We start from the raw sequence: 25,391 nt of genomic DNA on the forward strand, positions 1-25,391 counted from the left end.
AGATTTGAAAGCATTGTGTTTTGGAATGCTAGTGTAGAAAGCTAAGAGTCACTGACTACCAGCTCATGGAAGCAGTTTTGGAAGAAAAGAGACTGGTAAGGGAAAGGCCCTAGAAAGCCATTGCAGTGGAATAAGATTGGGAGAGGGATGTCGGGTTGGAAATTGAAAGTGGTGTAATCACTTAGGTACTAGAAGCTCTTCTTTTTACTAAAGTAGGAAAACACTGAATCAGGAATTGAAAACAGAGCAGAAGGCTGACGACTCCTCCTGCCTCCTAACTGGGCATTCTCTGAGATTCTTTTCTTTTCCCCTCTTTTTTTCTTACTATATTCTTTCAGTGAAATGCTTTTCTGTTTTATAGCTTCAGCTGTCTTTTCTGTGCTGGGAATACTGTCAGTTTCTGATAGGACATCTCCACTTACATGTATATCATCTCAGAATCAGTATGTACAGAACTAGATTAAAGCTTCCAAATTCTCACTTTCTGTTAAGATACTTCAGTTGTTTGAGGCTCAAAACTTTAGTGTTATGTTTGACTCTGTCCCTTATTCAATTCCGTATATATTTTGTCATTCAGCAACACTTGTTCATAAGATCACAGATAGAGAATTTAGAGGCCATCTAGTCCAATCTCCTTGTTTTACAGGTGAGGAGGCAAGCTCGAGGGTACCTCCTGCACTTGTCCTAGGTCACACAGGTTGGAAGTATCAGACCTAGGATTCAAATATCACCCTCTGTCACTACTTCCTGACATAAACCCTCAGTTTCAGTCAAGCTGTTCTGTTTGTCTTTTGAAGCAAGTTTTTTCTTTTTAGGCAATTGGGGTTAAGTGACTTGCCCAGGGTCACACAGCTGGTAAGTGTCAAGTGTTTGGTCTGAGGCCAGATTTGAACTCGGGTCCTCCTTACTTCAGGGCCAGTGCTCTGTCCACTGCGCCACCTCACTGCCCCCTCTGTTTGTCTTTTGAACAGGCCATTTTTATTCCTGCCTGTGTTCTTTCTGCCGGGAATGCCCTATACCCTTATTTCCTTTCCATCTGTTTAAATTCTGCCTGTTCTTCAGTACGTAGTTCAGTCATCACCTTCTCCTTCCATAGATGTATCAGCCTTCGTGGATGTATCTGCCTTCTAAATTCAAGTTTAACATTTACCATCACATCATGTAAGAATCATTTTTGAAACTGCGTCATAGGTTTTGTTATAACCATTTCCTATTTGTCTCTTTTGTCCTCAAAATAGCAAGCCCCTGTAGGGCAGGAGACCATTTTTTGTATACCTACTTCCCAACACCAAGTGCTTAGCATGGTAAGAATCCAAAGTAGGAATAGAATGTAGCCATAATTGTTGGTTTAGATTAAATGGTAAATAATGTACTTTGACATCAGATTAGAGATAGAGAAGGTAATCCTTTTAATAGGGAGTTGTTACCAGCTCCACACTTTCCAGTAGAGCCAATATAAATTCTAACTCCGAATAAAACATCCCTAAACAATGCATCACTTCATTTTCTTTGCAGATGACTAGAATGTTAAGTAGCACCCCCATCAACCACCCCTAAACAGCATTAATTTATGTGCCTTTGGGATGCTTAAACATTTTCCACCTTTTTTTTTTTTCTTAGCAATTTAACAAGTCACTATACTGTCCTTTGGTGGGGCAGATAGATGGCAGAGTGGATAGTGTGCCCTGAAGTCAGGAAGACTCATCTTCCTGAGTTAAGATCCGGCCTCTAGACACTTACTAGCTATGTGACCCTGGGCAAGTCACTTCACCCTGTTTGCCTCAGTTTCCTCATATGTAAAATGAGGTAGAGAAAAATGGCAAACCACTCTAGTACCTTTGCCAAGAAAACCCCAAATGGGGTCATGAAGAGTCAGACACAACTAAATAACCACACCATCCTTTGACGTGTCTGTTGATTGCAAGATCTGGGATTGGTAAAAGAAACTATGAAGAGTGACTTGGAGACTTAGATATTCAGAGCTAACCCCTTTATGTTGCTGGGTGGTTTGGAACTTTTCATTGTTTCTAGGATTTGACTCTGGTACAAAGGATAAATAAGGCTTCTCTGCTGCTGCTGGACTCTCTAGGCCTCATGGGGTCCCTGGTGTTCCCATGGGGAATTGTGAGAGGAGAGGAAGACAGTCAGTAGTCCTGATCCTTATTACTTCTAACTGAACATGTCATTTGACCTAGTGAGAGGAATTAGCCTCTTGGTTTCATTGTCACAGGAATAATAATAACAACAACAGCTCGTATTTACATTGTGCTTTCAGGTTTGCAAAGTACTTTTTGTATGTCAACTCCCTTTACCAGTGAAGGTCGCTTCTGGAACTGAGAGTTTTGAAGGGCTTTCAGAACAGAGGTGTCTAACATGCTGCCTACAGGCCACATGATGCGCCAGTGCCACTATGGAGTACTGACCCAAACCAGATTAAAATGTAATTGGAAAATATTTAACAGAATTTAGAAAACATACAGTAAAACATAGATAACATTACATTTTTAAAATAAGTCAACATTTAGCTCACGAGGATCCTCCTGTACTCTGTATGGTTCCTATTTCTGCTTGAGTTTGATACTGCTGGGGTAGAATGCCAACAAGTTGAATGACTTGCACAGTGTACGTGTGCGTGTTTTCTCACGTCTTCCTGGCTTCAAGGCTACCTCTCTCCATGGTGCCATGCTGCCTTAGATGAATGATCTTTGTATGAGATTTCTGTCTCCCATCGATTTCCGTCAGGCTGTTCTTATTGTAGAGTAACAGGGCACCAAGAGCCCCCTTCAGCATCAGGCACAGAATTGTTTTGAGTTTTTATCTCTGGGAAGGGGAGGAGGGAGGAAAAAGTTCCCAAATGGATTTTTTTCTTCCAGAAATAATTGTTTTGCCTTCAAAGGTAGTAAGTACCATAAACTCAGGTAAGAATGATTCCACTTTGGTGATAACACTGGGTTTGTGGGTTTCTGTTCAACCACTTAGGTGTCTCAAAAGAAAACTATCCTTTTATATGTATCTTAAATCCAGGTTTTTGTGTAGTTCTCCCTCCCCCCCCTTGGTTCATAAACTCTTCTGTCCACATTTTTCTAGTGAGACATTGATTAGTTGAGGTTAAAATTGTCATGAAAGTGTTCCTTGGTCCAATAAGTTGTGGTATTAAAATTCTAGGGTATAATTTCTGTAAGAAATAAAGATTGAAAAAGTGGTAGTTGTGTTGGGCTGTAATGGGATCCTAAGCCTTTGTAGGGGTGGGTAAACTTTATGGTAAAACCATGAAGGAGACAGGAATTGAAAATTGCTCTTTAAAACATGCAATGGCTTTTTTCTTTTTCTAAAGCTGATGTCAGCAATGGAACAGTCAAGAAAGAAGCTTCTAATAAAGAAGTTGCACGAATATGGATAAATGATATCAAAATGAGAAGTTTTTCGCCCACTATGGTGAGTTTTCAAGGAATATCTGGCTAAATTTCCTTGGGGATAAGAAAGTATATTGAATTTGTTCCTAGCAAAATTCAAAAGTGAATAGAGTAAAATATTTTGAGCTGTTCAGCCATTGGATACGGGGGGGGGGGGGTAAGGTTCACGAGAGCAGACAGATATTGAGAGGCGGGTGTTGAGACGTTTGTTCCAATATCTTGATTGGCAGGCTGAGGGGGAGCTCGGACTTGATCCTGGGAGGAGTAGAGAACCTTGGGCATATTTTGAGCAAGAGGACGTGATTAAAGTTTCTGTCTTTGACCAGACCTGTGGTTTCATCGCTCCCAGGAAGAAATGTCCTCTCAAAGCAGAGCAGCACTTCTATAAGTATTAGTCACAGAAAGCTCCTCTGGGGGCCTGAAGGGAATAGTGACTTGCCCAAGTCTTCCAGAGCCAGCACATGTGCTGACTAAAGCCTGAGTTTTGGGCACTGCACTGCTGTCTCTCTCGACCAAAAACAAACAAAAAAGCTCCACTGTGGATGTTTTAGTAAAATGAGACTGGCGGTATATAGAGGGAATTGGAGGGGGGAAAGACTAGTGGACAAAGGCAGGGATGAGGTTTGGCTGTTGCCACAATGTCGACATAGTGTATAATGGGCCAGAACCAGAATTTGGGCAATGATGTGGAAGGAAACATTAGGGGGAAAAAAGAATTGGAAGGACTTTCTTTAGTGTTGTTGAGTCATTTCAGTTTTGTCCGGCTCTTTGTTACCCACTTGGGTCATGATACTGGAATGGTTTACCAATTCTTTCTCCAGCTCATTTTACAAATGAGGAAATTGAGGCAAGGTTAAGTGACTTGCCGAGGGTCACACAGCTAGAAAGTGTCTGAGGCTGGGTTTGAACTCAGACCATCTTGACTCCAGGCCTAGCTGCCCATCTTTAATTAGTTTGTCAAAAGCAATCTCATCTTTTAAGGGGAGCTGTTTGATTTTGTGAACTGATCGTTGAGAATTTGTAAAGCATTTTTCTCCAGAAACGGGTAAATGATTAGAATCCCAGGAAAAAAGCCTTATTGTGGATTTCAATTCAAGATGTATCTAAAGCATGATAACATTTTATCACATCATATAACAGTGCTTTTATGAGGAAGAGTAGGAGCATTCATCTCAGGGGGGTGGAAGGAGTTGCCTGTGAGCTGGTTCAAGCAGAGGAAGAGTGGGCTCAGCCCTGCTCTTTTTCTGTTGCCCTTCCTATCCTGCCAACCCTGGGCTTGCTCTGGGAGTGAATGTGAAGGACGTGGAATATAAGAGCCATCCCAGGCAAAGGCCCTCCATTGCAGAGGAGAGGCAGCTGGGTATTGTGGCGAAATCCTCCCTGCTCCCTTTGGGCAAATCATCCAACTTTATGAATTAAATAGGTTAAGTGATTGCTAAGGTCTCTTCTGCCTCTAACTCCTGGAATAAAGGGGAAGAAAGAAGGAACACCTGAAATCATCCAGCAAGAAATCTATATAAAGAAGTAGGAGGTTTGGGGATTTGAATTAGATTGTCTGAGAGAAGGAGGAGAATGTACAGGATTTGGGAGAGGTTTCATCAAACTATCAAGATTCTAGTGGTGTTGCAGTTGGGACTTGATGTTTCCAAAAATGAGCAGCTGTATTCTCCTTTATCAGTAGTCCAGGAAATGAAAGCCACTCTTTGATTAGCAAACTTTTTATATTGTAGAAGGTACCAGTGGTTAAAGATGAAGAAGAACCAGAGGAAGAAGATGAAGAAGAAATGGGCCATGCAGAAACCTATGCAGAGTATATGCCAATAAAATGTATGTCTTACTGGTTTGCCACAGAATTGGTTTTTTGCCAAATGAATTAAAATTAGTTTGAATTTTTCATTGCTGATCAACTATCAGATTTCAACTTGGCCACTTGGTATTTTGGGGGGTGGGTGTTTTTGTTTTTAGCTTTTTAGTGTACATCTGTAAAAGTTGTACCTAGATTGATTAAATCATGAGCCCATAAAGTATTAAAGAGTTTTAGATCATACCTGTGTATCTACACATACATTTACTATGTCAGACTTTAAACTGAAAATAGGTGTGTTACGAGTGTTTTTAAGGCTTGGCTCTTAGAGCTTTTTAAAATTAAAGCTAAGATAATTTGAATGATAATGTTGTCTTGTTTTGCCATGGAACTGATAGTTATGTGGCTAATAGAGCATTGTACAGCAAACAGTATTCTGGTCTTTATTTTCCAGAGCTTTCTTAAGCTAGTTTATAAAAGAAAGACAAAAATAGTTAGTTTGTTCTTGGTCCATGATCTCACTGATGTCATTGTAGCACTTTAGCAGATTGTTGCCACTTTATCCCCCTTATTAACTAAGATGTCTTTTTCAACAATTTTCCATTATTGCATTCATCTTAGGGAGTTTGTCATATTTAAGTGCCATTTCATAGCAGAAGAAACAGATATTTATGGATATGCTCTGTGCTTCTGAAGATGTTTCTTGGGGGGTGGGGATGGGACAATTTGAGGTTAAGTGACTTGCCCAGTCACAGAGCTAGTGAGTGTTATGTGTCTGAGGCTGGATTTGAACTCAGGTGCTCCTGACTCCAGGGCCAGTGCTCCATCCACACCTAGCTTCCTCTGAAGATGTTTCTTAACAGCTAATAAGCTGAAATGCCCTTTGATAGAGTTGATATCAGTTGTATTTAAAATGACTAATATTATTATTTTTTTTTTTAAACAGTAAAAATTGGCCTCAGACATCCTGATGCGGTAGTGGAAACTAGCTCTTTATCAAGTGTCACACCGCCTGATGTTTGGTATAAAACATCTATATCTGAAGAAAGTATTGATAATGGCTGGTTGTCAGCATTACAGCTTGAAGCTATCACATATGCAGCCCAGGTATGATGTAGTACTAGTGCTATATAAAGTCTTATTTTTATAAGATTTTTTTTTATATAGCGTGTGGTTTTTTGAATTAAAAATAATTGTTGTTTCCTTGGGAAAATCATTGTTGATCTCGTGTTGTCTTAAGATACATTCACTTTTGTATCATTGTAAATAATGAAATGATTCATTAAATGCCTATTCTCTTTCAGCAACATGAAACTTTTCTACCTAATGGAGATCGAGCTGGATTCTTGATAGGTGATGGTGCAGGTGTAGGAAAAGGGAGAACTATAGCTGGAATAATTTATGAGAATTACCTATTGAGTAGAAAAAGAGCATTATGGTAAGTTTATTGATTGTCCAAATATGTAATTGGGAAATGTTTGGTTTGGGGAGTGCAAGACAGTGTGGTGTGTTTCATTCAAAATTCTTTTAGAGGGGCAGCTAGGTGGTACAGGGGACAGGCCTTGGAGTCAGGAGAATCTGAGTTCAAATCTGGCCTCAGACACTTGGCACTTCCTAGCTGTGTGACCCTGGGCAAGTCACTTAACCCCAGTTGCCTCACAAAAAAGCAAATAAACAAAATTCTTTTAGGATAATGTGATATCTATTTAACTTGGTGTTTTCCTCCCCCTTTGACAGGTTTAGTGTATCAAATGATTTAAAATATGATGCCGAAAGAGATTTGAGGGACATTGGAGCAAAAAACATTTCGGTTCATTCATTAAACAAGGTGTGGAAACTTTTTACTATGTACGATTGAGGCAAAACTTTAGGTATGCTTGTGTGAGGAGACTAAAATGCATGCTATATGTTTTTTGTGGTGTTATTGACCAAGTATCAGTTATTCACTTATTGTAAAATATTTTAAATTCACACAGATTAATTGCTTTAGGTAGAGGACTTGAGTAATTTTGAATATTGTTTTCCTCAAAACTCAGTGGATTTGCCTTGCGTGCTTTCAGTATCGACAGAATGATGCGGCATATGTGTAGCTTTTATGTATAGGTCTAATCTCATGATAGTGAGTAGCAAAAAAGAAGGATGCTGCATACAGCAGAAGAATTTTCATATCTTGATGTGTAGTACCTTCCCCAGAGTAACTAGTGACTATGAACCTTGCATCTTGGCCACAATGCTGCTTATTGCCCTATACTGTAACAGTTACTCTGATAAAAGTACCTAAAAATCTGTCTGTGCTTGGCTGTGGTTAGCAGGTGGCAGATGAAAAATGCATCAGATGAGGAGAGCTCTTTGCAGCTGAGAGCGTCTCCTTGCTCTAACAGCCCTGTCACCAAAAGAAAACTCTCTGTAGCCACAGCCCAGACCAAATAGCAGCACAAATATGTTGATGCTTTGAGGAGAGGAACACTGACCTACACACAAAGCTCTAACCTTTCACACTGCTTTCCCATTATCACACCCAATAAACAGGTATTATCATTTTAGAGGTGAGGGAACCTGTGGCACATTAAGGTAAAGTACCTTGCCCAGTGTCAAACGGCAGTGCTGGAGCTGTAATATGTGTTCTATCTCTCGTTTGCCCCACTACTGGGTTATGCTAAAATTGTTGTACTTTCTTACTATCAAGACTGGATTTTGTAGCATAAGCCCTGAAATTTCCATAATGAACAATTGGGGTGTCTTGCAAATTTGGTTGTGATTGACCGTTGACCATAGAACTTCTATTTTTAAGCTTAATTTTTAAAAATAATTTTACAGAGAGAAAACACATTTTGACAAGGGTATAGTAATAGAATTTTATTCTAAAATCATCTTCACTGTCTAGTTCTGGCAATGTTTACTTCTGTGTTTTTACATACTTTTAGATTATGTGGTATATTGAACGGGTCAGTGAATGTCAACAGAAGCTTTAAAGACAAATCACGTAAAAGCCCAAAATGGCTAGCATCTAAAAGTATTGTTTGACTACTGAACCCATATAATTGGAAAAGAAAACCCTATTTGTAGTTCTTGTTCTCTTCTGCCCTTGCAGAACGTATAATAAAGTTCAAAGGAAATCACCACCTAGACAAGGTAGTGAAGAGCTGGTTCAGAGGGTGGTAAAGTGAACCCCTGGCCTAGACTGAAAGTCAGAAGGCCCCTGTTCTTGTTCCACCCTGGTCACTCAGTATGGCTTTAGGCAGGATGGGTAACACTACCTTCCCCTCTGAATTAGCTGTTAGGATCCAGTTGAGATGCTGAATGTTAAAGAATTTTTTGGTCTGTAAAGCTAATTGTGAATAATTATTATCCTTTCTCTTCTAGTTTAAATACGGAAAAATTTCTTCCAAACATAATGGGAGTGTAAAAAAGGGCGTTATTTTTGCCACCTATTCTTCTCTCATTGGTGAAAGTCAGTCTGGTGGCAAATACAAAACAAGATTAAAGCAGCTTCTGCATTGGTGCAGTGATGACTTTGATGGAGTGGTATCCTTTACATGTTGGAAAAGAGGGGGGCTAAATGGAGAGGTTATATAAGAAGAAACCTTAAAATACTATTCTCAAGTAAAATGATAGCAAAGAGTGTACGTAAGGAGAGTTTTCATTGGTTGTAGAAGTGAAGAAATGGTATGTATTATTCTCTGAAAATGTAAGTGTGCATTCTATACATATGAAGATGCGCATATATTTAGGGCAGCCTAATCCTGTGAAGAAAAGTAGTTTAATTTGACTCCCATGTGTGTTCTCTAAGTAAAATGGGATTTGCTAAGCTGTATTTTGGGGATTTTCAACCTGTTCTTCTAGACCTACTGAGATTTTGAAGAGTTAATTGGTGTATCTTTAAGACATCTGCAGGCACAGTCCCTTTTCTCACTGTTGCCAGGCCCCAAGGCGAGTAGAGAAACCTTTGTAAGTGCCTCCCCAACCTTTATATTTCTTCCTTAAGCAAGAATATGGAGGTTTCAGAGGTTTGAAAGATACAGCTCTTCTTCATCCCACGCCTGGGGACCCTGGTGTTCATGAGGTTCATTTCCTGACTCATTCCTTATAGATAGTATTTGATGAATGCCACAAAGCTAAGAACTTATGTCCTGTTGGTTCTTCCAAACCAACCAAGACAGGCTTAGCTGTATTAGAGCTGCAGAACAAACTGCCACGAGCCAGAGTGGTTTACGCCAGTGCCACAGGTATGGGCTTATTTATTTACCCCCAGTATGCCTATTCTCTTCCCTACACCTCCCCTCACACACACACGGACACTAATGGTTGGGGGTTTGTTTTTTCTCCTTCCTAAAGGGGCTTCTGAACCGAGGAACATGGCCTATATGAACCGGCTTGGAATATGGGGTGAGGGAACCCCATTTAGAGAATTCAGCGATTTCATTCAAGCTGTAGAGCGAAGGTAAACAGTATAGAAATTCTGCTTTGTCTCTTTTAGAAATGAAAATAATTTTCTATTAAGTTTTTACTCTTTTAATGATGTTACTGGGTTACTTTGTATTGGTGTTTTTCAGAGGTGTTGGTGCTATGGAAATAGTTGCTATGGATATGAAGCTGAGAGGCATGTACATCGCCAGGCAGTTGAGCTTTACTGGTGTGACCTTCAAAATTGAAGAAGTTCTCCTTTCCCAGAGCTATGTTAGAATGTATAATAAAGCAGTAAAACTGGTAAGCTTGGCTTTTCCTAGTGTTTTTTAAAATTCACGTTTGCTGTTTCAGTCATATTGCTTAGTGTGGTGAAAGTTTATCTGCCCTTTTTTTTTTTAAAATATGAAATAAAGAATAATAAAGTACTTGTTGGATAACTGGTTACTGAACCAGTGACTTCTTTTTTTTTTTTTTTTTTTTAAAGAAGCTTTTAAGTTTCTACTTACTCAGTTAATATTTTAAAAATCTATTCATACCCTTCAGTTTTATAATTGTCTAGAATGTTATACAAAATTAAATATACTGATATTCTATGTAAACAAGGAAACTATAGAGGAAAAGTTGACTCTGCTTTGTCATTGATTGTTTGGTCACATATTCAAATGTAACCTGGAAAATCTTCAAGGATCTTTATTTGAAAAACTTTCTATTTAACTGTGCGGCATGTAAACTGTTATTTCTTTTTATTTAGTGGGTAAATGCTAGAGAGAGATTTCAGCAAGCTGCTGATCTTATAGATGCAGAGCAACGAATGAAGAAATCCATGTGGGGGCAGTTCTGGTCCGCTCATCAGAGGTTTTTCAAATACCTGTGTATAGCATCCAAAGTTAAGCGAGTTGTGCAGCTAGCTCGAGAAGAAATCAAGAACGGAAAAGTAAGTGACTGAAAGACTTAGACTAAAAGACCTTGATTCGTATGGCACAGTTTGTGGTGAGGCTTCCTTTTTATCATTTGTAAAATGAAGGGCCAGGACTCAACAATCTGGAAGGATTTCTTTCATTTCTTATGATTCTGGGGGTCTTTTGGTGGTGCTGAGATTTTTCATATTGTAGCACTTGATTCATTTGTGCTGTGGGAATCTTCTTTAAAAATGTAAACAGGTGGGGCAGCTGGATGGCGCAGTGGATAGAGTTCTGGTCTTGGAGTCAGGAGGACCTGAGTTCAAATCCAGCCTCAGACACTTGACACTTACTAGGCTGCCTGACCCTGAGCAAGTCATTTAACCCCAATTGCCTCACAAAAAAATAAAAGTAAACAAGCTTCTTGTTGTATAACAGTTTTTTATAAGAAAACCTGTCTCTATATCCAAAGTTTAACCATACATTTCCTACTTTGTTTCAGCCTTTTATATTTTACTTAATCTATTTCTTCCTCTCTAGTGTGTTGTCATTGGTCTGCAGTCAACAGGAGAAGCTCGAACTTTAGAAGCCTTGGAAGAGGGTGGAGGAGAATTAAACGACTTTGTGTCAACAGCCAAGTAATGTTTTTGTTTTTGCCTTTGAGCTTTTTATCTATACTAGTATATTTTACTCTAAAAGTTAGGAGTTTTTCAGTAATTAAAATAGTTTTTCTCTAATTTAACATTTGTTGGAAAATTAATGTTCAAATCTGACTTCACTTTTTGTGAAATCTTACACTTTCTGATAGCATCATTCAAAGTATTAGTATTATTTTGTGACTTAGTACATTAGACTTCTATGCTGTGGAGACTCTTAATAGGTTGCTTTATTATCCTGCAGTTATCCTGAGTTTATTTTTTGTAGTGGTGCTCACCACCTAATGATTCTGGAGTTGTTGGGCAGCCGTGCTAAGAAAAAACAAGTGGTCTGCATACCAGCCAGGGTGTGTACGGGCACAGAAAGATTGTAGGGACTGTCACTGGGTATGCGCACAGTGTTTGAGGCATAGCCTGCAAAGATCTAGAGTATAATGCAGAGATATCCATCTGAATACTATTTCATTTCATTGGGATGGTATATTAACACTGAGTCTGTGCTTGTTGTTTTTCTTGAGAGGGATTTTTTTTTCAACCTTATAAATCAGTACCAAAAAAACTTACTGACCACAACTCTCATTTCTCTTGCTGGTAACTCCAGGAGCAAAATTAATGAAATAGTTTTTTCTGGTTTCCCTACCTAGCCTCTCTTACCTTGGATAAGCATTAAGCTTTTTACAAGGCTGATTTTATTTATTAAAACTAGTGTGCTTTTAATGGAGAACATTGCTTGATACATGAAGTATCACTTGAGAAGAGAATATGATTTCCCCAGTGTATTTTTACATATTTTCAGTTATTACCATGATATATTTCACTTTAGCTTTGTTTAAACTATTTGAATGTAAAGGATCAGAATGATTGGTTTACTCTAATTTATTAGAAAATCCTAAATCTGTGTTTTTTTCCTACTTGGTAAATGATATTTTGTTAGGATATACTGAGTGCCAGTTTTTTTTTGATTATTTTTTTCTATTCCTTAAACAGAGGGGTATTACAATCACTCATTGAAAAACACTTTCCAGCTCCAGACAGAAAGAAACTCTTTAGTTTGCTCGGAATTGATTTGACTGCTCAGAGTAACAACAGCTCCCCCAGAGATAGTCCTTGTAAGGAGAATAAAATAAAGAAACGGAAAGGTAGGTTTGTGCTCTTCTCTAATGCATATGGGAATTTGAATATTGGGAAGTAATAAATTTTAAAACCAGATAGTTCTTAAAATTGGAGCTATTCCTAAAATATCCTTCACAGATATTGATCCTAAGTCTTTTAATTATGTACTAAATACAGTTTTCTAAAACTTGGCTAAAAAGTGAAGTTGAACCAGTGTCGTCCACCTGTGAGTAAAAATCCAGTTTTACTTATTGATTTTCAAGATTCCGGGAGACCTAAGCCTAGCCTTTTAACTTGTTTGGTAGAGGAACTGGTGGGAACTCTACAATGTGATGATCCTGTCCTGTCCTGGTGGAGCCTTCAGAACTTAAATGATCAAACTAGCTGAAGAGCCTGGGGGGGAAGTGAATTCATGTATCCCACTGTCTTCTGTTGCCTTGTGTTGCATCACTGTTGGCAGGGCTTCTGAAATATTAGATCCTGATAGTCGCATCACCAGACAGCCAGGAAACCACCTTTACCAAGCACTCCAGCAATAGGACGTCCTCCCAAAGTGCTCAGTTTCTGAGTGTCACGTACCCACCAATATGCCTTTTACTAAGGCTGTTGCTTAGCAAGGCATCGTGACAGTACTGGCTGCTGAGTGGTGGCCTTGCAGTCATGAACATATGGGTTCCATTGTTCCTTCTGCCGAGTACTGGCTTGTGTGGCTTTACACAAATCACAGCCTCTCACTGCTTCCAACAACTCTTTAGGTTATAGATAATAGATATCCCCGTCCCTTGAGGGAGTTTACTGTACCTATAAAATGACACTTTTCATCATTCCCCTACTTCCCTCCCTCCCATAAAAAGGGGGGCTACCTGCATCAACAGATACCTTTGATTCGTGACCTCAGGTGATAGACAAGATTTTCCTGACATATCTTGTTGCCACCTGCCTTAGTAAACATTGTGTTCCTCTGCATGTTCACTGGGAAATGAAAATAACTTTTATTTTATAGAACTTGCTTTTGTTGAAATATAGTTCTAAATTTTCATCATTTAAACTACTTGAGTTTGTTGAACAATTGATAATGATGTTGTTTAGTCCTTCTCAAAATTACTTGGTCATTATTTAGAATTTACAGTTAGTTCCTAGCCTTAAGATGAGTATTTGGCCTCCTGAGTGGATTTTTCAAAGAGAAATTTCCATATACCTAGATGGTTTGGTTGGTACATAGATTTTAATGAAGCGACATTAGAGGCCTCTTTAAAAATACTTCAGTAAGGCAAATTATCAAGATTCCATTTCTGTACAAGAATACATAGGAGTATATGAGGGTGGACAGAGCCTCTTCCATTTCAATCTTTGTATCCCCAACACAGAGCTAGGCAGATGCTGGGTAAGAAGTACATGTAGGTTATTGTATTCTGACTTGATTTGGGGAAAACCTCCTAAAAGTTGTAGTTGTTATGGAAAAATTACTTAAAATAATAGTTTCTTAGGATTAAATACTGAATCTGGTGTTTGGGAATCAAAAAAAATATTTTTGCCAACTCATTTTGTTTTATGATATAATATAGGGGAAGAAATTAGCAGAGAGGCCAAAAAAGCACGGAAAGTTGGTGGCCTTACTGGAAGCAGTTCTGATGATAGTGGAAGTGAATCTGATGCGTCTGATAATGAAGAAACTGACTATGAGAGCTCAAAAAACATGAGTTCTGGAGATGATGATGATTTCAACCCATTTCGGGATGAATCTAGTGAAGATGATGAAGATGGCAAGTTTATATTTTCTTAAATCCTTACTACGTTTAAAAATAACATTGTGATGTTGTTTGAATTTTTTTTAAATGTAATTTCCTTTATGCACGGTAGTAATAAATAGGAGTAAAAGTTGACCGTAAAGTATTGTTTGACCCAAGTGTTTCAAAAATAGAGCTTTTATCTATGACAATGTGTAAGTAACTCTTCATCATCCAACACATCCACAGGCTCATGTGATGGGGACAAATTTCATTTCATTTAATGTTGAACTTATTTCTTCTCATATTCAGATCCTTGGTTAATCAGAAAAGACCACAAGAAAAGCAAAGAGAAAAAAAAGAAAAAAAGTATTGATCCAGATTCTATTCAAAGTGCCTTATTAGCGTCAGGTTTGGGATCAAAACGACCAAGTTTTTCTTCTGCGTCTCTTGTCACTACTCCTAATAATACACAAGGTATGATTATGATTTCTTTACAGAGGAAGTATATATAGTATTTTAAGTGTAATTTTTTAAAAGCTTACTACTGATTTTGTGTATTGACTTTCTCTTATAGCTAATAATAATAGTAACAGCAACAGCCTTGTAACAAGTCAGGATGCTGTTGAAAGAGCCCAGCAGATGAAGAAAGATTTGCTGGACAAATTGGAAAAATTAGCTGAAGATCTTCCTCCTAATACACTGGATGAACTTATTGATGAGCTGGGTGGCCCAGAGAATGTGGCTGAGGTAGGTAATTAAAAAGCTCTCAAATGAAGGCTCTGTTGTTTTGTGTATTATGATTTGTGCTTTGAAAGTCTCAGGGATTTTTGTCCCTCCTTTGGTAGGGCTTTAGTAGCAGGAAGAGTACTGGGTCTGGAGTGAAGTGGGTGGGAATCCTGTCTCTGTGACTTTGGGTGAGTGCTCATTTCTGACACTCTGAGGGCCCTCCCTTTTTTTTTTTTTTTTTTTTTTTACCAAGTTGAGTGACCTCTAATTCCCTTTCCATCTTGTCTCTTGGGGAGTTCTTAAAAGTATTGTCCCCTTGTGCTCCGTTGCCTCGGTTGAGAAGTAACCACTTTGTCCTTTTCCAGATGACTGGCCGAAAGGGGAGAGTAGTAAGCAATGATGATGGAAGCATATCTTACGAGTCGAGGTCTGAAGCTGACGTGCCAGTGGAAATTCTAAACATCACAGAAAAGCAGAGATTCATGGATGGGAATAAGGCAAGTTTCAGGGAGTGTTTAAAGTACTTAGTATGCACAAGACACATTACTTAAATCTCAGGGAATAATTTTAACTGGACAAATTTTGCTATCATAAATATGGTTTGAGTAACATTGGTGGTTATATATTTTTCAGATAATACTGTAATGGAACATTTTTCATATAATCCCTTAAAATCATTTGGTTTAAGTGCTTTTTATGCCCTTTGGCATGTTTTCATTGGATGTTATATAAAAACTTAGAACTGTTGGGGCAGGTAAGTGGCACAGTGGATAGAGCACCAGCCCTGGAGTCAGGAGGACCTGAGTTCAAATCTGGTCTCAGACCAGACACTTGACACTTAATAGCTGTGTGACCCTAGGCAAGTCACTTAACCCCATTGCTTAGAAAAAAAAAAGATGAGGAAAAACAAAAAAAAAAAAAAACACAAAACTTAGAACTGTTGCTTCCTCTTCAAACCAAATAGATAGAATCCAGGATTGACTTCTCCCAAGCCACCTAAAAGCTGGTTACGTGACTCTGTTCACTTTTGCCTCTCAGAAATGGTGATCTGATTTAACTGGCTGTTAAAGACCATGTCAAGAGGACCTGGGTTTGGATGTTGCTTCAGATACTCGCTAGCTCCATGATCCTAAGCAAGTCACTTTAACTCTGAACAACAGTTTCCTTATGTATAAAGTGAGGATTTTTTAAATGGGTTTTGTTTTGGTCAATTGACATAATATATATTGAGTGCTTTGCAAACTTTACAGCACTGGGTTTTTTGGTTTATTTTATTTACACGGGTACATTATCATGTCCAAATGCCATTTACTATGAAGGTATTTTCGTAGTATTGTAACTTAGTGATAAGGCCAACTTATACATTTTGGTGGCCACTAGACTTCCTGGAGAGATCTGAAATCATGACAACTTTGATAAGAACTGATTTCATCTCCAACTGGTTGTTACTGTAATTGTTAGACATGGTTGCTTACAAGAAAATGTGATACCAAAATTCCTCTTTCTCAAACCAAATTAGAGGAGTTTATATAACAAGTATGATATGGACAAAGATGACAATAATTTGTTGGCTTTTGTTGATTCTTGTATAATCTGGATAAGAAAAAATACTCCTTTTAAAACATTGTAGTTTTTTAGTTTAAAGTAGATGTGTAGCTAGGTAGTTCAGTGGATAGAGCACCAGCCCTGGAGTCAGGAGGACCTGAGTTCAAATCCAGCCTCAAACACTTGACACTTACTAGCTGTGTGACCCTGGGCAAGTCACTTAACCCCAATTGCCTCACCCCCAAATGAATGAATGAATGAATGAATGAATAAAGTAGGTGTGGCAGTAATAAATTATTTAATATTCTCTTTCTGCAAATGGGGCTTATGTATGTTGCTAAATGTAATTTCGAGCAAAGGTTTCATAAATACAGCCAAAATTCTTTTGGAGATTTTGGATTTAGTATTTTCTCATTGGGAATTCAGAGTGCTAGCATCCTCCTTTTGTTTGCGGAGATCGTTTATATTTTGTGTTTATTTGATCTAGAATATTGCCATTATCTCAGAAGCTGCCAGCTCCGGTATTTCATTACAAGCAGATCGTCGAGCTAAAAATCAAAGGCGGAGAGTACATATGACTTTGGAATTGCCTTGGAGTGCCGATAGAGCAATTCAGCAGTTTGGTGAGTTAGACTGTATTTTACTTTCACGTGGCATAATAAGGTAATAATTATACAATTAACATGTCCTTAATTTTGAAAATATATAAATTTAGCCTTATTTTAGTTTATAGTTCCCTAATATATTGATAAGTCAGTAGACTGAAGCTTCATTTGGATCCTCAATCTCCCAGCTGATTGCCAGCACCACCATGTCCTGCCTCATTTCAGATTCCCAGTGAGGAAAGGAATGCACCCAAAGGCTGCATTTGTATTTATTTGACTGACATGTTCCTGGTTACAGAGTGGTGCTCTCCCCGTGTTGCGCTGCGTGTGCGCAAGTGCACCAACACCCCCCCCATCCCCCCACTTTGCTGATTAGATCAGAAACAAGCACATTTTAGGTTGAGCTTTCTGCTTATTGCTTCAGTCCTCCTGGATACCAACTCCTCTAGAAGCTAAGAACAGACCTAATCATCTTACCTAATGAGCAAGCTCACTTACTTTCTTTTTTTTAAATGCAGGACGAACTCATAGATCAAACCAAGTTACTGCTCCAGAATATGTATTTCTAATTTCTGAATTGGCTGGAGAGCAAAGATTTGCATCCATAGTTGCTAAAAGACTGGAGAGTTTGGTAGGTTGCTGTGAAGGCCACTTTTGGTGTAATTTAAAAGAATGTGATGGTTTCTATTTGGCTGTCTTCTGGTAACAGGAGCTACTGTGCTGTGATTTTGAAATTGTGTTTTTGGTAGGGGGCGCTCACACATGGTGACCGAAGAGCAACAGAATCTCGAGATTTGAGCAGGTTCAATTTTGATAACAAGGTATGTTTTCCTTGTAGTCTCAGTATTTAAGTATTTTTGTCTCTTATTTGAAATAGTATTGTCATGAATCCCAAAAGGTTCCTCTCACAGAAAAAAATAAGAAAGCCAAGAGAACACACTGAAACGAGTATAAGTGGTAAAAATTTTGTGTTCATTCAGTTGTGGTTCTTGGGGCAATGTAAGAGTCTAAATATTACATTAAACCCTCCTTTACTTATGCCATATAGACTTGGAATTCTCAAATATTTCTGATTGAGAGCCTAGCTTTCAAAATCACTTGGAAGTTAGTTGTACATGCTGTGTATCTGCTTGAGAGACTCAGTATGTCAGACAGCAAAATGCTAACTTTATATAGGATATTTAATACTTAGAGGTTGTTCTTCCTTTCTCTCTTTTTTCTTCAGTATGGGAGAAATGCTTTGGAAATTGTTATGAAATCTATTGTGAACCTAGATTCCCCGATGGTCTCACCACCTCCTGACTATCCAGGAGAATTCTTCAAAGGTAAAATTTTAAACTGTTTAAGTGAAAACAGTAAATTAAAACAAATAAAAAATTTTCCCCAGTTTATCTGTTCCCTTTGAATTCTCCCTGAAACAATTTTGTTTGTACAAAAACCTTTCAATTTTCTGTAATCAGAGTTGTATATTTGATCTTTTGTAGTCATTTCTCTATCCTGTTTGGTCAAGAACTCTCCTCATCATCTTGAGTCATGAAAATTATCATCTTTTTTCTCCTTGTTTTGTTTCCCTTGAGATTCTTGAATTGTCACTATTTTGTCAGATAAAGTAACTTTGGCATATTGGTATGGCACTCACTGAATTTATGAATTAATTTAGATAATTGTAATTTTTATTAGATTAGCACTGCCCAATCACGAGCAACAATTATGGTTTCCACTATATAAAGCCTGTTTTATTCTTGTGTTAATATAATTCCTATATATTTCATGGTAAGTCTCTCAGATATTTTGTACATTTTCTTGTTATTATGGAAGGAATTTATTTTTGTATCTCCCCACTAAGTTTTCTTCAGTAACATACAGAAACTTTGATTTTTGTGGGTTTATTTTATATCTCACTGAAGTTAATAATTGTTCAGTTAATGTTTTCTTGAATTTCCAGGATTCTCTAAATTGTCATCATTTGTAAAAGGCAGTAACTTTGTTTCTTTTTTGATTAACTATACCTATTTTCTCAATTTCTTTCTATTGTCTCACTGCTATAACTAGCAATTCTAGGACTATATCAGATAAAATCAAGATAACAAAGTCATTTGCTTTGTCCCTTTTCTTATTGGAAAGGCCTCTAAGGTCTTACCATTACATTCATTGATCTTCACCCATCTTTTTTTTTTTTTTTTTTTTGCTTAGGCAATCGGGGTTAAGTGACTTGCCCAGGGTCACACAGCTAGTAAGTGTTAAGTGTTTGAGGCTGGATTTGAACTCAGGTCCTCCGAACTCCAAGGCCAGAGCTCTATGCACTGTGCCACCTAGCTGCCCCCACCCATCTTCTTAATCTATAATATTGCTCTACTCTGTTTGTGTGTCTGTGTTTAAAATATCATTCATTGGTTCTAATTCCATGAATTTTGACTGAGTTTTGTAAGGTCAAATTTACTTCCATTTCATTTTCCACATATAGATGTAGAAAGCATGATTATGTGAGACCATAGATTTTCTTATTAGCTCTTTTGTTGCATATTTTTTTTTCTTTTGAACCACTGAGTGTCTATTGCTAATCTTCCTTCATTTAATCCCTCTTATGTCAAACCTGATGGGTGAGTATGCAAAGATAGTTTTCTTCCTTCTCCATTCTCTTCATTTTGAAACCTGCCCTTTTGACTGCAAGCACTTTCTTCCTGCGCTTTGTTAGATAACAGTCTGTCCCTGGCCTCATATTTTAAGCTAGACATCACTACTGTAAACGCTGCTTGTGAAGGTCTACTCTCGTAATATTTTGTATTTTTTGTAAAATAATCTTTTCTGAATTATCTCTTTTCTTAATAGATTCATTGATGATTCTAAGTGTTTTAAAGAATACCTAACAGTTGTCAAATGTTAGTGCTAGTTGAACTTTGCTTAAATTATATTCTTTTTTTGCCATAACTGAAATCTAATAGAAAATATATCAGTAATGTTTTTACTCTGAAATAGTACAGTTATGAATTGAAAATAATTGTAACACTTGTCAGTTCATTTTACCATTTTGTTATAAGCCTCTTCATCTAACCAGGGGTATTTGAAATTTCGTAAATTAACTTTTTTGAATTCCATTACTACAGTTTTTTTTCCCACTTCACTCATTGTGGACAATCAAATCAACACATTTGCCATGTCTGCAAATCATTCTCATTTTGCACAAATAATCCTTTCTTCCTGAGAGGTGAGAAACCTGCTTCGCTGCCAGCTCTCTGAAGTCACCACCACTGGTCACTACATCGACCACAATAAGTCTTTAGTGGCCATTACGTTATTGTAGTCTTCATGTAAGCTGAACTCCTGCCTCTGCTTCTTCTGCATCACTTCGACAAAGCTTAACAAGTTTCATTAAATGCCTCCTATTGATCTTGTCTTAGGGTGTAGTAAGTGCTTAGTTTCATGCCACCCTCTTTTTCAGCTATTCCCTGTTCTCTGGGTACTGCCTGTCCTTAAGTACATGGGCACATTTTAATCCCTGAAATAAATGCAGATCTAGTCTATCCTTTGATTTGCAAATGAAGAAATCCGTGGAAAGACTCTGAGTAACTGGGTATATGCCAGGCTGAAGAACCAGCATCAAAAATCAAGTCTCTGGGGCAGCTAGTGGCACAGTGGATAGAGCACCAGTCCTGGAGTCAGGAGGACCTGAGTTCGAATCCGGCCTCAGACACATAACACACACTGGCTGTATGACCCTGTGCCAGTCACTTAGCCCCAATTGCCTCACCAAAAAAAACAAGCAGGATGAGGCTAATGTGATTATATTTTTACCTATCAGATTATCACTTCAGAAGTATAAAGCTTTGACCAAAAGGTGGAGAATAGATTATGTTGAGAAAATGTTAATGACAATTTTAAAACACAAGTGTTAAGTATATCTTTCTTCAGATAAATTTTTTGTTGAAGACTTTTGTTAATCAGTTAAATTTTCACCATTACAGAGGCATCTTTTATTTTCATGTAAAAAGGAAATATTTTTAAATACAAAAAAGACCAAAAATCAGCACACAAAAAAATGTTGAATGCACGTGATCAGAATTTTTCAACATTCACTTTTTTGTGAATGCTGTTACCTTTACATTATTGTGGTCACTGTGTCTATTTTCTTAGGTCTGCATCATTTCATGTGGACCTTTCCATGCTTCTCTGTATTCATTATTTCTTACAAAGCAATAATTAATATTCCATTGCATTCTTGTACCACAGTTTCTTTAGCCATTCCCTAATCAGTGAGCATGTGCTTTGTTTCTAGTTCTTTGTTATCACAAACAGTGAGTGCTGCTGTAAAGATTTTGGCATGTAGGAATACTTGTTTTCAGTGGCTTCATTTAAGGTTATATTTTCAAATTAAATTATTAACATTTAAACAGGGTCCTGTGTGGATGACGTTCTATATCCAGATTTTACCCTAGAGCTACCAGAGTACAGAAGAACAGATCTTTGTAAACTCTGTGATCTTTTTTTCTGTTAGTCATCTAGCCTTTAATAACGGGTGTACCAAGGCAGCCCTTCACCCCTACCCCTCTTCCACCACCACCACTTTGCCCACTTTGTGAAATTGAAATCCACAATAAAACTCCTTTTCTCTGGGGTTTTAGAACGGTGGTAAATATGGATGGCCGTGATTAGGTAATGGCTTGTCCAGGAGGTAACTCGAGGCATTCATGTCTTTTCTTGTAGATGTCCGACAAGGATTAATAGGTGTGGGCCTTATAAATGTGGAAGACCGCTCTGGAATTTTGACTCTTGATAAAGGTATTCCTCTTGACTTTGTTTAACTTGTCAATTAGAATTCACTATTTTAAGTTAATGACTATTTCTGGAAATGAAAAATGTGCATTTGGCAAATGCTGTGGGAGAATCCAAAGACAAACTCTTTTTTTTGTAGTCTCTGTACACCTAGGCATGTCCTTATGTCTCTAGATAAAATCTAAGTTTTCTTGTGAGTGGGGATTATTTCATTCGTTGTCTTTGTATCCTCCAGGGCTGTGGACAAAGCTTGGCATGTAGTAATTGGCAGTACATATTGGAGCATAAGAAGACAATGCATATGTATAGATGAAGTAGCAGGAGAAAATGCTGTAGTGTTAAAATTGTATGGTCCTTTTCATAAGGACAATTTCAGATGAGAAGAGGATTTGTAGAAATCAGGGAACTAACTATACATAAGAAAGGAGCAAGGCTTGAGATGGTCCTTGAAGGATGATGATTAAATATATATCTTTGTTCCTTATTACTTAAATTAATTGGATTTATTGTGACTTCCCTTTCAGATTACAATAACATAGGAAAATTCTTAAATCGTATTTTGGGTATGGAGGTGCACCAGCAGAATGCTTTGTTTCAGTATTTTTCAGACACACTTAATGCAGTCATACAAAATGCCAAAAAAAATGGTAGATATGATATGGGTATTTTAGGTAAGTAGCAAATTCAAAATGAAGTAATTAAATATAGTCATGTATTATTAATTTTTTTTCTTACATTAATTTTATCATTCTTTAAAGATCTTGGTTCTGGAGATGAGAAGGTGCGGAAAACAGATGCTAAGAAATTTCTAACACCAGGCTATTCAACGTCAGGCCATGTTGAACTGTACACAGTAAGTTTAATATACGCAATCATGTTACGGTCAAATATGATACTTAGATGAATATCGGTTGAAGATTTTGTGTATTTTAAATTTATTTAAAACATTGTCAGGTATCTCACAGCGGTACCTTCATTAGTGTTTACCTTATTTCTCTTACAGATCAGTGTAGAGAGAGGAATGTCTTGGGAAGAAGCAACCAAGATTTGGGCGGAACAGACAGGCCCAGATGATGGCTTTTATTTATCGCTGCAAGTAGGAACCTCTAATAAATGTGAACAACTTTGAGATTTGAGATGGGACCAATTTCTTTTCCAGCAGTATAGTTTTTATTGGTTTCTTTCATGTTTTTAAAACCACATTGTAGGATACTTTTATGAAACTTTTAACCTCCTTTATTTAGCTAACATTCTCTGGCAAGGCAAAACATTTATCAGTCGATGTCTGTGCGCCAGGCACTTTGCTGAGTGAGTGCTAGGAAAACATAAGGAAAAAGAGTCTCTACTCTCAAGGAGTTTACAATCTAATAGGGGGAGATAATACACAAAAGGGAGCTGGAAGGGCATGGGGGTGGGGGGTGGGGTAGGGCCCAGTGCCTGGGTCTGAGTGTCAAAAGTCTGGAAAGCCAGAAACTGGGGGGTGGGAGTCGCAGGGGATTTTGGCGGCCCTGGGCTCCTCCAGAAAAGAGGGCAGCAGAGCAGAGGGATATAAAATAAAAGGACAAGTGAGGCACAGACAACACTGAGGCCCAGAAGGGAAGGTCAGTGTACTCTTGATCATATCAGAATCATAAAATGTTAAAAATGGAAAACAAGATCCCATCATTTTGTGGATGCCTCTGTTTTCTCTTTATCTTAAAGGAGACATATCAAAAATATTTTTATTCTATAGAAATTGAAGAGGTATAAAAATGGTGTTAAAGTGACAGGGCTGGGCTGGGAGCTGATTATTTGGAGCTTTTCCTCTAAAAGAGGGGGGCAGAGCATTACCCCTAGGCTAGGAAGGGAGCTCATTATTCTAACCTGCTGGCCGATTACACCTTCAGTGAGACTAGACCAGGGAACCTCCCCCTCCTTCTCTTCCCTTCTCCCATACCCCCAGGGAGGAGGTGAGGGCCTGGGAAGGATCCAGCCTTGCCCCTTTACAGAAGTGATTTGAGTACCAGCCAACTGGAGCCTCTACAGTGACATCCACTAGTTTTAGAAGCAGTCGTTAGATGCAAGATCATGAAAGTGTCAGATGGCCTTCTGGAAAGAATCAGCATTATAAATTGCCTGATGATGATGATGATGATGAAAGTTAGGAGCCAAGTTGATGCTTGCTTTTAATTTTGCTTACAACTCTTATCTAGTCAGTCAGAAAGAATTTATTAAAGAGTTTATGTGACAAGCACTGTGCTAAGCACCTGAAATAAAAAAAAAATAGTACTCCCTGCTTTCAAAAGGCTCCCCATCTTAGGTTCTCAGCAAACATATAAGGAGTAGAACAATTTATGTACACGTTCTCTATGGTGTTCTTGTGCTCTCAAAAGCTATGGCCTTCTCTCTCAGGCTAAGGTCTGAAAAGACTGAGGTTAGATATCGTGAGCTTGTCATCACCAGAAGCCTAGCTACCTGGTGATGAAACTTTTGGGGCTATGGCAAGCCCTGAATCAAATCATCCTTACTCTGTGCCCACTTACTTTGTAGTCACAGTAGCAGGATAGGGGCAGCGAATGCTCAGAGTTCATTTTTAGGCTACCAGATTTCTTTTGGCTTTTGATCCTCTACATGTTAAGATCGTTGTCCAGTGACTAGCAGGTGGACATAAGGCCAGAGGAGCTAGATCCTATTAACCTTGTAATTGTTGATAGAAGGGAAACCAGAAGAATCAGGGAAATTTGTAGTTAAATGGAAGGTGATTCACAGGTTCCCCTTGGAGAAGCAAAGAAAGGAGTTGGTTTTATTGTATGTCCAAAAACTTCAAGAAATGTTATCGAATGGGCCATTAGGTCACCCCCTAGTACTGTTCTAATGATGAGTATTTGCAGAAAGATTACCAGGAAGGTAATTGTTGCATATGCCCCAGCAACTCTTGTGGAGAACAGAACGTGGGGACGTTTTGTGACTACAGTCTACTACTTGTTGCCTGGAATATGCATAAGCACTAGCAATACTAAAATGCTTCCTGTCCTAGATTAATTACAGTAACAGTCCTGGTCCTAGAAAAGAAAGCAGATGAAACTCCCTTTTAGTAGAGAGGAGGTCTAGGACAGATGTGTAGTCCTATCTTTTCTGGTGAGGGTGCTGGAGCAGTTAGGTAATTGGGGATGATTGCAGTGTAAGAAACTAAAGGTGGAAGTAACTTATTTTTTGAAGTTATGTGTAGGTGCACATGTTTCATATCAATGAAGTTTAAATACAATGGCTCTTCAGATTTGGCTACCTTCAAGAATCAATGACAGTAGGCCAGGTAGTTGCGTTCTCTCCCTAAAATATTTTATTAGAATGATGTCTCTTGACTTTTTTTGTAGATAAGAAATAACAAGAAAACTGCCATCTTGGTGAAAGAAGTGAATCCCAAAAAGAAGCTTTTCCTAGTTTATAGACCAAATACTGGGAAACAGCTTAAATTAGAGACTTTGGCCGATCTGAAAAAGAAGTATAAGAAGGTACTTTTCCTATGTGTTTATAGACTTTGTGAACTTCCTGTCTAATTTATTTTTTAAATGGTGATTCTGATTTTATTAAAAATGTATAGGATGACTATCACAAGATGACTGAGATTTCAGAGGGACAACCCAGTCCCTCAAGGAATGTTCAGTTTTGGGTGGGAGAGAAAAAGGCACTAACACATGGGGAAATCGAGAAAGATTTCCTGTAAAAAGGTGTTGTGTAGCACTA

General features: G+C 38.1%; 1 protein-coding gene across 1 annotated transcript in view; it reads left to right on the forward strand.

Moving 5' to 3' along the window:
• Positions 1 to 25,391, forward strand: part of SBNO1 (strawberry notch homolog 1) — a 49,449-nt gene that overhangs the window by 14,183 nt on the left and 9,875 nt on the right. Inside the window, exons 4-28 of the mRNA XM_027853580.1 lie at positions 3,335 to 3,435; positions 5,144 to 5,240; positions 6,164 to 6,324; positions 6,522 to 6,655; positions 6,955 to 7,045; positions 8,581 to 8,742; positions 9,308 to 9,443; positions 9,553 to 9,658; positions 9,771 to 9,924; positions 10,376 to 10,558; positions 11,064 to 11,161; positions 12,167 to 12,318; positions 13,858 to 14,055; positions 14,332 to 14,496; positions 14,597 to 14,769; positions 15,114 to 15,245; positions 16,781 to 16,916; positions 17,417 to 17,529; positions 17,648 to 17,719; positions 18,124 to 18,223; positions 21,600 to 21,674; positions 22,193 to 22,339; positions 22,427 to 22,521; positions 22,672 to 22,764; positions 25,022 to 25,159. Coding sequence (XP_027709381.1) covers positions 3,335 to 3,435; positions 5,144 to 5,240; positions 6,164 to 6,324; positions 6,522 to 6,655; positions 6,955 to 7,045; positions 8,581 to 8,742; positions 9,308 to 9,443; positions 9,553 to 9,658; positions 9,771 to 9,924; positions 10,376 to 10,558; positions 11,064 to 11,161; positions 12,167 to 12,318; positions 13,858 to 14,055; positions 14,332 to 14,496; positions 14,597 to 14,769; positions 15,114 to 15,245; positions 16,781 to 16,916; positions 17,417 to 17,529; positions 17,648 to 17,719; positions 18,124 to 18,223; positions 21,600 to 21,674; positions 22,193 to 22,339; positions 22,427 to 22,521; positions 22,672 to 22,764; positions 25,022 to 25,159 — 3,212 coding nt within the window. The remainder of the gene's footprint in view (positions 1 to 3,334; positions 3,436 to 5,143; positions 5,241 to 6,163; positions 6,325 to 6,521; positions 6,656 to 6,954; positions 7,046 to 8,580; positions 8,743 to 9,307; positions 9,444 to 9,552; positions 9,659 to 9,770; positions 9,925 to 10,375; positions 10,559 to 11,063; positions 11,162 to 12,166; positions 12,319 to 13,857; positions 14,056 to 14,331; positions 14,497 to 14,596; positions 14,770 to 15,113; positions 15,246 to 16,780; positions 16,917 to 17,416; positions 17,530 to 17,647; positions 17,720 to 18,123; positions 18,224 to 21,599; positions 21,675 to 22,192; positions 22,340 to 22,426; positions 22,522 to 22,671; positions 22,765 to 25,021; positions 25,160 to 25,391) is intronic.

This window comes from Vombatus ursinus, unplaced genomic scaffold (assembly GCF_900497805.2).
Source record: "Vombatus ursinus unplaced genomic scaffold, bare-nosed wombat genome assembly UNPS02009994.1, whole genome shotgun sequence".
NCBI lineage: Eukaryota > Metazoa > Chordata > Mammalia > Diprotodontia > Vombatidae > Vombatus > Vombatus ursinus.